General features: G+C 50.6%; 1 protein-coding gene across 1 annotated transcript in view; it reads right to left on the minus strand.

Moving 5' to 3' along the window:
* Positions 1-3,795, minus strand: part of FSTL1 (follistatin like 1) — a 30,516-nt gene extending 26,721 nt beyond the window's left edge. The window contains exons 1-2 of the mRNA XM_068698279.1: positions 3,643-3,795; positions 3,476-3,535 (exon numbers count right to left, since the gene is read on the minus strand). Of these exons, the coding sequence (XP_068554380.1) occupies positions 3,476-3,535; positions 3,643-3,645 (63 nt within the window). The 5' untranslated portion in view covers positions 3,646-3,795. The remainder of the gene's footprint in view (positions 1-3,475; positions 3,536-3,642) is intronic.
* Between the last annotated feature and the right edge of the window lie 8,574 nt (positions 3,796-12,369).

The raw sequence follows: 12,369 nt of genomic DNA on the forward strand, positions 1-12,369 counted from the left end.
AAAGAAGACATGGGAAGCTGTATTTTTATTACATTAGCGGGTTGCATGTAACTGCTGGGTTTTAATGCACAGAGCAGATTAGAAACAGCCTGCGCTACCCATCTGACAGGCACCACAGCCTCCTTCCCTTCCACTGCCTGGACCAAATATCAATGCCGGGAGGACAGAAATAAGCACCAAGACTACCACTGAATTTCAAAGGCAAATAGATACTTCTTAAAACAATGGCTCGAGGTCCAAATTATGGCCTTGTCCTAGAGCTTCAGGAGCTCAACTGTAATTCATTAAGCTTAATTTATCAAGGCAGCAGCTTTTAGTCTTCACCACTGCAAAAATGTGGGAGAAGATTAACCAAAGGAGGCTTACTCTTGCGAACAGCCAGACAGGAGGAAGCACACGAGGCTTTATGCAGACCAGCTGAACTCTCACACCCCCTCGCAGCTTTTCACGTGGAAAAATTATACAAAGGGAAAAGGAGGTGGGTGAAAAAACGAATCCCAGGGCTACAGCAGATGCATGCACTGCAAACACTGTGCTATTAGAAAAGGTTGTAAATCTGCTCCCCGATGCTTGTCATCGCTGCGCTGCTTGGGGGTTATAACCCCCTCAGATCTGTCAGGAGATGTCCTCATGGGAGGAGATCCTCTAGACTGCCTCCTCTAGCTCTTTCTGGCCAAAATGAGCTAAGCCAGCTTAAACTGTTTACACAACACTTCCCAAGGGCAGGCTCGTTTGGCCAGAAATGGGTTAAGGGTAGTGGAAGGCAACAGCTACAGGTCTCGGGGATCAATCTGAATGCACACGGTCATCCATCCACAGCCTGCACCAGCATGCTCATGCTGGCATAAATCTTTGTTAGCATTTAAAACCCACAACGAAAAGTAACTTTCCTGCAGATTTGGGATCAGGCTGAAGGCACGGTGAAAGAAGTAAAACTCTCGTTGTTATTTTGAAGGAAGTATCCAGACGGGACGTGTCACCACACTGCTGGTACCACCAGAAGTGCTCCTGGACCTCACGGACACGGTCAAACAGCGACTGGACTCCTTTCCAGCGCTAACTAGGTAACTGCTCCAGCAAGAAACGAACGACTGATCGAGTTACAGGCCTGCCGTTTAACTTCTAAGACATTCATCAGACTTTTTGAGCCTCGCCCTTTTCCTCTGTCATGATGGATGCTTCCCAAAATCCCCCCGCATCTGCTCAGGAAAGCCCCAGCCGAGAACACAAGCAGATTCACCTCCTCAGCATCCCTGCTAATGCCAGCAAACGGCCTCCTCCTTGCAAGGCTGACCCAGGAAAAGAGAGACAAAAAGCACTGTCTGAAGCTGGTGGCTGGCCTCCATCCCAGGAGTACAGTTCACCGTCTATTGCTCTTGTGACTATTACTGAACCGGGCCAAGAAAAGCTCCCAAGTTCTGGCACGTCTCAGATTTTCCAGTCTGCACAAAATCACGCCAGGAACATTTACTGAAGCAATTTCTTTCTTTCTTTCTTTCAAGACTCTAATTACGCACCTAACAATGTCGTAGAAATGAGTGTTCTGCAAAAACCCAGCACCGCTCGGGTACAGTTTTGCCTACAAGTGGATTAGAAGCTTAAGGCTCAGCCTTAATATGCCGAACATACTGAAAGGCACTAACTGCAGACTGCAGCGGAAACAAGAAACGGAGAGTCATCACTTCCACAATCTAGAGAGGGAAAACCACATGGGAAAATGCCACGCTAATCTTACGAAATGCCAGAGATGCCAGGGAGTGGTAGCGAAGAACATCTAGAAGGGAGCGACCATCAAAGTCATCTCTGAATTGCAAGCAGCTCACTTTCAAGTGCAGCCTACGCCCCAGAAAATGAGGAGCTCCTGATATCCCTGATGGTGATTCCTGCGGGCGGACTGATGCTCACCACTCAGCAGCAAGGAATCGGACTCAGCCCCAATAGAAAAGTTGTTCGAGGTGTCAGTTTTCCCTGAAACCGGAACCAACCACAGCTGTCACTCCCAAGTTTTGCCGAACTTGGGCTGGAATTGAACCAAAACATTTGCCGGTTTGACACCCAGACCATTACCCCTGAAAGCAGTCAAACCATTCGTTTATCCACTCGAGCACGAACTGGCCTTTAAGAGCAAGTTTTGAGCATGATGGCTGCACATTTTTCTTACTTCCGATTTGTAGATGAGGACACTGAGGCACGGAAACGTTAAGAGTGCTCGTACTTGGGCAGCCATCCAGGTCCTCCTAAGTAGAGCACACGAGGTGAAAAGCAGGAGTCGACACAATGTTAGTGGCGCCAGAGAAATCAGAAATCAAAGTTCCAAACACATCTTTGATGCGTTTCTGCTGGTCGCTGGCTCCACGATGCTTTACTCAGACCACTGCCCCTATTACTTAGCTGTTATTACCACTCATCTTACGGATGCGCTGCCGAGCCCTTCCTTCTGACAGAGGTTTTGCTGCACGTTGCCCAGAAATGGTTAAAGTTTATTTTACGATTCCTACGAAAAACGGATAGAACCGATCCGGCTCTTTCAGGACAGCGTTGGAGGGGGACGCACGGAAATGCTGACTACATAAGTATGTCATGCCTCCAGAAGAAAGTCTATTACAATATTATCACGCGTTTGCAGCTGCCAAACACCAGCCCACACCGCTGCTCGGTCCCGCTCCCCTCGGCTTTCTCCACAGCTGCCACCAGAGCTCCCCGGACGGGGTCTGCTGGCGGTGGCCGCCCTGCCTCACCTCTTGTGCTATGCTTTGGCAATTCTGGCAATGTTTTGGCAATTCTGGCAATGTTTTGGCACTGTTCACCTCTGCAGGGACTCAGCCGAAGAGATGGGGACAGAGGAAGCGCAGCTTTCCCCTACGACCCCCATCTTTGCCACGGCGGGAAGGCGGAGAAAGGGGAAAACTCTCTGTAGGGAAGCAGAAGTGTTTATACATTTTTTTTATTATTATTATTTTTTTTTGCGCAGAGCCAAACTGTGATGCTCTAGGGTGGGGCCGGCCATCTGGGAGAAATATGTAGGGCGAAAAAATGTGCGCGGGAGGCCGACCCAACCCCGTCCCCCAGCCGGGACCGCTTTTACCCTGCGGAAAGCGCGCTCGGCCGCCCTCCCCAGCCCAGCTTGAGTTCATTTGCCTCAAATCACTTCCACATTTCCCGGCCACAATTATCAAATATTTCGTCCCTGACCTCACTTTTACGGAGGCTGCAGCGCCGGGGATTTTGGGGGGGGGATTCAGGCACCGCTTTCAACGCAGCCCCCACAAAGGGGGTCGGGGAGTTTGTGGGGCTGACGGTGCGGGAAAGGAGGTCAGGGCGGGAAAAGGGGGGGTAAAACAAATATAAAAACGCTCAGAGGAAAGAAAGAAGAGATGAAAAGGGGGAGGAGAAGGGCAGGGGGTGCCTAACGAAGCCCATCCCGGCCGCCCCCCCCCCCCCGTGCTGTAGGCGCCCCCCGCAGCCCCCCGCCTACCTCCGCTCGCAGCCGGGCGGCGGCCAGCAGGGCACAGAGCAGCGGCAGAGTTTTCCAGACCTGCAAGAGAAAGCAACGGGGGATAAAAAAAGGGGGAGAGGGGGGGAACCGGGGGGCTGTGGTGATGGTGGTGGGGCAGCCGCCAAACTTCCCCCGGCCCCGCTCACCATGCTGAGGGCGGCACAGGACGGGCGCCTTCCCCGGCTCGGCTCGGCTCGGCTCAGCAGGGAAGGGAAGGAAAAAGGGAAGGGAAGAAGGGAAGGGGAGGGCTCCCCTCACCCCGACCCGCCAGCCCGCAGCTCCACCCCCGGCCCGACCCCCGCCGCCATCCCCCCGCCCCGGGCCCGGCTCCTCCCCGGCCCGCCCGGCCCCACAGCCGCCCCCTTCCCTGCCCCCGGGCCCCTCAGCGGGGTTTTGGGGCGCCAGGAGGGGGTCCTGCTGCTCGGAGACCCCCTCCTCGGGTCACGGGCACGGCCCCCTCTTCGGGGACCAGAGGGGGGCCGTGTGTGGGGACCCCTCTGGCAGCACGGGAAAGCGGGGCGCAGCGGGGTTTCTTCCACAAGAATCGGTGGAAATGGGGTTTTGTCCCAAAATAGTGTGTGTGATGCTGCCCGATGGGCTTACGTGGGGTGAAGGGAGGTGGAAAGCCCTGAGTGTGAACCCCTGGCCTTGTGGTGTTAGCTGGACAAAGTTAACTGGGTTGTTAAATGGGTTAACTGGGTGTCTGAAGGGCCCGCAGTGTGTGGGATCCCACCTGAGGTGGCTGGCGGTGCTGGTTTGCGTGTAACTAACTGTGATCCTCTTCTTTCCTCTCCTCAGGTCTGAATTTCGGAGGCCTCTGGGTGTGATGGGGCTGGAAGGCAGGACCTCGCAAGGCAGAGTCTGTCAGAGCCGGGTGTGCGCTGTGCCCGTGCCTCAAATACAGAAATCTCCTCTCGTACAGCAAGCGACACCAGCTGTCAAGGGCTTCTCCTCGAGTTTTGAGGTTGTTTGTGACCAGAAGTGATGCTGCTGGCTGTAAAAATCCCATCTTGCTCTGTAACTTGCCCTGCTTTCTGCTGGGCCCTGAACACAGGCGGGTGCTGTGGGAGATGCTGGTGTGTTCCCTCGTCCTTCACTGGGACCAAGCATCCTGCTGGAAGGGACAAACTTGGAAGAGAGTTATCCTGGATCAGGTCAGAGCTGTGCACTTTTACTGTGCTCACTCTGGCTCTGCTGCCTCGCTCTGTTTTCTTTTTAGGACTACTGCTACTAATTCTGCTTTTATAAAGCACCCTCCCCAGCAAGTTCTGTCTGAGTGCAGTTCTGGCCTATAAATCTAGCCTGAAGAGATGTCTAATTATTTCACCGCTGAAGCTGAGCAGTATGGTTCCCATTGTCCCGTATTTTTCCTTGTTGAAACTCACCTTCACAACATGCCTCTTTGTTTGGGAGTGAATTGATTGCCTTGACCCAGCTCTGGCAGAGTTATGGCTAACTCAGCCAGCCTCTAGTTTGCAGAAGCATCTTAAGATCAGGCTCATCCTCAGTCACACGGATAAAACCACCACAATAAGAAAAAAGCGAGTGGCGAATGATAAATACGTTTTAAAAGATTAATTAATTTCTGGCCTCTTGGTGCCTGATCTGCTCAAGCAGTGCTACGCAAGGAGGCTCTCTGTTTCCAGAGGTACAAGTGACTCCACCACGCTTGGGAACACGCTGCCAGAAGGCATCTCCTAGCTGCTGTGCTCTCTCCCTGCTAACATGGGCAGTCACCTCATGGAAGCGTGATTAGCCATTGTGCTGGATTATGTAGGTCACCATGAGCAATTTTTTTTTTTTTTTCCCCTGTGTAATCCAAGAACTGAACAGGAAGCACAGTTAAAGGATTAATCTTCCATTGCAAGTTGGCATTTGGTCTATAAAAGCATATTTCTTCAAGTTAATCCTTATAGATGGAGATGGGTAAGGGCGAAAAACAAAAAGCATCTCTTAGTCTAGAAGGAGAGAATGTTGCCACAGGAGCATGAGGGAAGAGAGACATTTTTACAGCTTAAATCAGATAAAAGTTGTGTGTAAAGACGAGGCCTGAGTAATCCTGGCAGACTGTGAGTGACCAGTCCTTAGCTCTGCATGGAAAGGTGACAACAGTGAAAGAGTCACAGGGATTTGTGGGAGCATGGATGTGAAAACTGCGACCAGCTATGGCCTTCCAGCTACAAAAGTATCCGTCCACAGGTAGAGCAGCAGGTCTATCACATCGGGAGGCTTATCAAGTTAGCAGAAGGGCGTTTTCTCTCCCATCACAGGCAGCACAAAATGATCTCAGCTGTCACAGGAGACTCCATACTCTATAATACACAGTATCTGATGAAAAGTTAACTTTTATACTGAACTTGCTTTCACTATTTGAAAACGTGAACTGCGAAGGAGCAGTGTGCATCAGCTAATCAAATAAGAAATAAATCCATCAGGAATCTTTGCTCTTTCCTGATGGACCTGTAACCAGGAGTTTGAATCAGAAGCACCAGACTAAGGGGACAGCAAAAGCACTCGCTGTTCTGGTTTCAAGCTGTTGTCACATATTGGAGATGGTGTTTCATCATCGCTGGCTACACGACTGAAGTTGTATCATGAAATACTTTCAGCTAAAAGCTTCTTTATAAGGGTGAAGGATGCTTGCCTGTGATTTTGAAGGTTGCAATGCTCTGGTAGGCCAAAAAATTGGGAACCGTTCCTCTGCGGGAAAGATATTATTCTATTACATACATTAATATTTCATTCCTGGTGACACTTACCTTTCCAGGCACCACCACTTCGATGCCAAGCATTTTGTTATACATACAGGATGGAAAACTTTGGGATGCACACATGGATGCCCAAGTGGCCATGCAACTAAAATTCGGTAACAAGCTGTTGCCTGAGAAGCAGAGCAATGAATCCTGGGCTCATACAAGTGTATGTCTCATGGGTGGATGTATTCTCCTGTTTTTAATAAAGTGCACGCTCCAACTGAAGCTTTCTCTGTTCTCGGGGCACTGTAAATATCACTCCTCTGGACTCTCTGGTGTCTCGTAAGGGTTACTCAGAAGCTGCAGCCTCTCCCTGATTACAGCATGTGCACATACATACACCCAGCGTGACTGTGTAAGCCTCATTTCCTAGGGAAACCAGGCACAACGCGTGCCAGTAAATTACTTCTTAAGCCCTCACCCAGCCCTTGTGTCTGTACCATGATATCACCCTCTCCACATTACCTCACTGCTGTCCACCACCCACATCACCCCCGTCCCCTCCTTTCTGCCCTGCCACACGAAGCACACGGCCATCAACAGCGGCCCTAAGGGGCTGGTGGTGCTGTGCTCGAGCCAGCGACCGCCCTGCCCGAGCTGTGTTTCAGGTGGCAATTGGAGAAACCGGAGCTGTTTGCTAGCTGGGCTTAGTGGCAGAGCGATAATCTGGCCTGCTGAGGAGCAAGACATTTGCAGCGGCGTTATTTGATGGAATTTATTTTTTGGATGTTATTTTTGAGTACATGATGCTTGAGGTTGTAGTGGAGAAGGCTCAGCTGGGGTGGGACTGGAGGCATCCAGGTTATCTTGAGCTGTGTGAGCGACTCAGACATGTAGCTCTGCAACAGAGCCCGAGGAAGGGCCAAAAGGCATGGGGGCTTTCCCAGAAAAACATCAGACATAGGCCAGGAACACGAGAGGCGAGGAAGGGAAAGCCCAGAGGAGAGCTGTGCCTGTCGTGACTCCCCCGAGGAGGCTTACCAGGACTGCAGCATTTCTACTTGTGATTGCTGAAAGCTCTATTTCAGCGCAGACCTGATGGAGCTAAGTGCTGGAGTTTTCTCCTCTCCCCCTCAGCAGATGGTCTTCATTTTGCAGGTTTTACTGGGGACATTGCTAACCAAAGGGTGCACAAGTCTGGCACTAGCAGCCCAATGCTAGGTCTCTAATGGTTGATGCATTCGTTGGGCTTTTAGATATTCCATTAGCTAGAGCAGTAAAACGCCTAAATACCTTTGGCAACCTGGCCCTTAAACATTAGCCTTTGTATCCTTTATTCAAGGGGAGATTTTTAGGTTTTCTTACCTAAAGGAGGCTCCCAAGGGGTCATTTTCTCACATCCTTTATCCAGGCCTTAGCAGCTGGACAAATCATGGTGCACGAAAGGAGAATCTGTCTCAAAACCTCTGCATGGAAGCCGCCCCTCTGTCCTGAATAGCCTGACAGCCCTCTGTCTCAGCATGCTCCTCGTGCCAGCTCTGTCCAGCTGCTGCCAGGCCATGAGGTAGCACGAGGAAGTGAAATCCTCCTGCTTTTGACTCTGCTGTTGCTGAAGTAAACTGCAAAAATGCCATGGAAATACACTTGAAGGTGGAGCACATGCTGTTAAATATGGTATCATTCTCCTCTGCAGCCGAGGAAACAGTCAGCACATCATTCCGCTTCTTCCCCATTATCTACCTTATTTTGCAGACATGTTCACCAAGAAGTTGCTCAGGTCACTTCTGGCAGAGCTTTCAGTCAGACCCGGGACATTTCTGTGGCAGCATGAAATTTCAGCTATTTTGTTTTTCCACACCATTGAGCCACGATGATGTACTCGGCTCTGCCATTTTCTGTGCAATAAGCCCAGGCACCCCGTCTCAAACAAGCTCTTGCCGTGGAGCAAGCAGTCGTCTACCACCGGCAAATCCTGATTCACACAATTAAGAGCATTTTCACCATTAGCCGAAACAGCAGGGTGTTTGTGCTCGTGAATGTAGCAGGAAATCAACCCAGAATATCTCGAGCTCGGGCGCAGACCATTTCAATCCGTCAATGCAACGTGCAACAAAACCCAAGTGTTTGGCGTGCCACTCACTCGTCTCACCTCTCAATCGCTGCTGCCACACAGGGACAAGCTAAATATTTGCCTGAAATGTCCTGCAGAATTCCTCAGAGGGGTGCTAACACCTGCCATCCTGCCATAAAGCAATTGCTTTATGTCACCCTGCCACCCTGCAATGTTAAAAACCCACTCCAGCACTGCTTGCAGAGGAGGTGCTGTAGAAGAGCCATTGGAGGATGCTGCTTCGTGCATCTGCTGATGAGGGCAGATTGCTCAGGGGAAATCGACATCTCCAAAACAAAGATGCTGGTGATGAAGGTCTGCCAGCTGAGGCAACAGGGCTGGGTTGCATCTGGGTTAGCATGAGCAGCCTTTTTTGGGAAGGGAGTGCATGGAAACGAAGTTAACAAGCCCAGTGAGATCTGGGATGATTTTGCGTGGAGGCATTTGTGTGCCTCAGCACCATGCCATCCAGCTATGATGGATGGAGCCCAGAGACCTCGGGCGTGACCCTGTGCAGAACAGCTCTGGCTGGGGATGTCTCCTGACCTGCACAACCTGCACACAGCTACGTGATGAAAAATGAGTGTACCTCCAGATACCCCCAACCCATTCAATTCAACCCCTGACATTCTGACTATACAAAAACCTCTCACAGACTGCTTGTGGGTCAGGGCTATGGCTCAGAGGACAAACGTTCCTGGGTTTTCCTACCCACACTCTGCTAGCTATTTCTCTTCCTCCAAGGACGGGCAACCTGAGCATGAAAGGACATGCTCAAACACACTTAGCTCTTTGTCCCAGTCCTCAGGAGATCTGGGATGCCTGCTAGAAGGCATTTAGGAATTTTTCTGCCTGAAATGTATTGGAGTTGTGTGAGTCGTGCCTGGGTTCATTGGGACTGGGTGTGGAACAGCTCCGTGAGTCACCAGGCATCTCTGAGACCAGGAGGAGAGGTCCACACAACCTTACTTAACTACAGCCTGCTGCAGCATTCAGTACACAGGTTTGGGGTGGCTCTTCTGTGATTCATGAGAAAGCATGAGAGTTGGCAAGGTGAGCCTGGGCGACTGATCTAGGACACGAGCTTTAGCTCAGGGACTCTATAAACTGAGAAACTGCTCTGTTAAGCAAGAAAATGTACAATGTGTTAGTAAACACAGCTCACCCTAGAGACTACCTCCTTGTCATGGCTCAGCAATGCTATGAAATCATATGTTCCCCCCTCCCAGCACTGGGCTCAGCAGTGGAAACCGAGGGGTTTTGGTTTTCCCCCACACGGAGGTACAATGCCTGTCTCCAGCCCAAGCTCTCAGTCCCCAGGAGATGCTAAGCACCCTCAGCTGCACCAGGTGCTGAGCACCTGCAAATCAGGCTCTTGAATCATGTTCTAAGTATGGAGAAAGTGCTCGACTTCAGGCATCCACATTTGAACGTGTTGGCCTTTAATTGCTGCAGCCAAGCTGCCCCTGTGGGTCAGGATTTATGCCAGGCCCTTGACGTGCAAGGACAGGATAAATAGCTGTACACAAAGCTGGAAACAAAGCCCATCCAAAGGAAAAGGTCATTGCTTTCAACCTGTGTGAGAAAAAGCTCTGGGACTGGAAACATGACTGACAGGAGACAAAATGGATAAGAAGTTGTTATTGCAAGCTGGACAAGTTGTCTGAGGGGAGTAGAGACTGAAAGAGAGGGGTTGGGGGGGAGCTCTCCCTTCTCTGGGCCACGGCAGTGCTGCAGAGAGACCAGTGAGCTGCGTTTGATGACGGGGCAAAGGAGATGACAGATCCCCTTCTGGCAGCACAACAGACTGGAAGAGATGAGCAGGAAAGCCATGAGCAAAAGGAAAGGATGGAAGCACCATCAGAGGGCTTGGGAAGGAGGACAAGCAGGTTCCAGCTGAATGGCACCGATTTGGAGTTGCCTGCCTAGCACTGGAAGAGAGAGCAGGTTCACAGTGGAAGTGTGGCATCTCCTTTTCAAATCCCAGCTGGCCAACAAGTTCATTGACTTTAACACTAGAGCACTCCCACGCTTAGAAGGGGAGTCTGTTCGCTGCATCTGAACCTTTGACTCTGTTTAAATATCTATGCCCATGAGCTCCCATAGTAAGACGTGCAGCTTTTTAGCAATAGGGCCCAGAAATGCTGAATAAAAGCTCTCCACTGGACCAGCCATGCAGTACCTTTCATGAACTAGCACGTATCTCCATTCAGCATCTGCTCAAGACAAAACACCTGGTCTGAAAGGTGTTGGTACCTATCCGTACCTCTCCTGGTCCCCAGTTACCTCGACAGGTAAGTGACAGGGGCAGAGCTGGACGGATCCATGCTTCGTAACTCCATCCCCAAGCAAAACTGTACGTGGTGCACACAAGATCTGTCCATTTGCTCTGGGACTAGGGCGTTAGAGGCCTCTCACACTGTCCCACTCCTCAGGAAATCCAAACCTGGCAATGGCAAGGCTGAGTTAGTGTCGAGCCTGGAAATGACAAATTAACATAAGCTGTGAATTTACATCCTTTTCAGCCATTTATGGTCTCGTCTGAGCCTAAATAAAAGCCCTGGTCCCTGGAAAATTTGGGCCTGTTTGTCAGCGAGACATTCCAGAGAAAACATCACGTGCTCGTTTCATGAAGTGAAATAAGATCTTTGTTCTGCGTGCTTTTTTTCCCCCCTTTTTCTGAATGAGGCAGTTTTGTCCAGGGATTACAGGCCAATGTTCCAATCCTTCACAGACGTTTCCCATTATCAGAGCTGCCTCTTGTCCTCCAAATCATTTTCCACAAGACTCCTGTAACTTCGGCTGGGAAACGAAGCCAAGAGCTCTGAGGAAAGGACCCTATTCCAGACTGCTGAAAACACTGAAAAATGCTGCAGGGTGTTGCTGGGACCACCCAGACTGAAGCATCCTCAGCAGGGCAGCAGCTGAAAAAGATGCTGGCGGTGGGAGGAGGCTCCCTGTACGCTGTACAGCCACTTAAACAGCTGGGCAAATTAGCTTTGATGAGGTATAATCACGCCGTGTGGAACTAGTTAGAGACTGGTGGTAGACAACGGGGGCTGATGATTAACTCTGCACAAAGGGGCCTTGTGTCGCATCCCTGAGGCCTACTCATGCTTTGGGAGACCCCTGGATCTGGGGTCCATGTTGCCCCTACTGTGGGAAGCTCCTGAGGGGGAAAAGAAGATTCATGTGAGGAAGATTCACGCAGGGCTTTCTCTTTGGGTTCCTCTCTCCCCCCTCAAAGCATCGTCCTCTGCTGAGGGGAGCTCCATGTACAGGCCTTGGAGCTGGGCCACCCACTTACTGCACAGACCCAGGCAAATCCCTTCCAGCAAACGAAACCAGCTACTGAAATAGCATCGGGCTCTGTGCTACGGATCCCTCTCCTGTCGAAATCAGCTGCAGAGGGGGCCGCTAAGCTGGGTGGGCCCCCACAGCCTCCGTGGTGCTGCTGTGTTTGCACGAGCCCTCTCTCTGTGTATCCCAGGCCCGCCTGCTCCCTGAAAAGTTACAGTGGTAGTTAATCAGAGGTTAATCAATTAATCAGAGGTGTGGCACCTTAAATTGGTTGTCAAACCTCAATGCAGACCCTGGTGCCTATGCTTTTCGTTCAAACCAGATGTTGTTTCTACCTAGCCTAGAATGACAGGGACTTGCTCATACCCCATGGGGATTTTGGGAGACACTCTCAGTTATCTGAACAGGGTAACTGCCTTATTTTGCGTTTGCAAGGAAGTTAAGGAGACACTGGGTGAGAAGATTTTTTTAAAAAAGGGCCAAAACCACCCAGAATTGAAGTTTAGGTTCCTGACAGCAGGTTCATGGGGCTCCTTTCAGCCAACTCAACTCTATGAATCAAAACAAAGCTACAGCAAAGATATAAAACAAATACTGACAAGTGTATCTTGCCCTTTTCACCCACTAAGCCTGAGGAAAATCCAGTAACACATCTCACTACCTCCAGATTAATTCTCTAAACAACTCGTTAGCCGGTGAAAGACGGACAGCAAGTACTTCTTTGACAGCTGTTTGCAGAATTGAACTACCAAAGTGAAGGGAATGAGATC

This window comes from Anas acuta, chromosome 1 (assembly GCF_963932015.1).
Source record: "Anas acuta chromosome 1, bAnaAcu1.1, whole genome shotgun sequence".
Classification (NCBI taxonomy): Eukaryota; Metazoa; Chordata; class Aves; order Anseriformes; family Anatidae; genus Anas; species Anas acuta.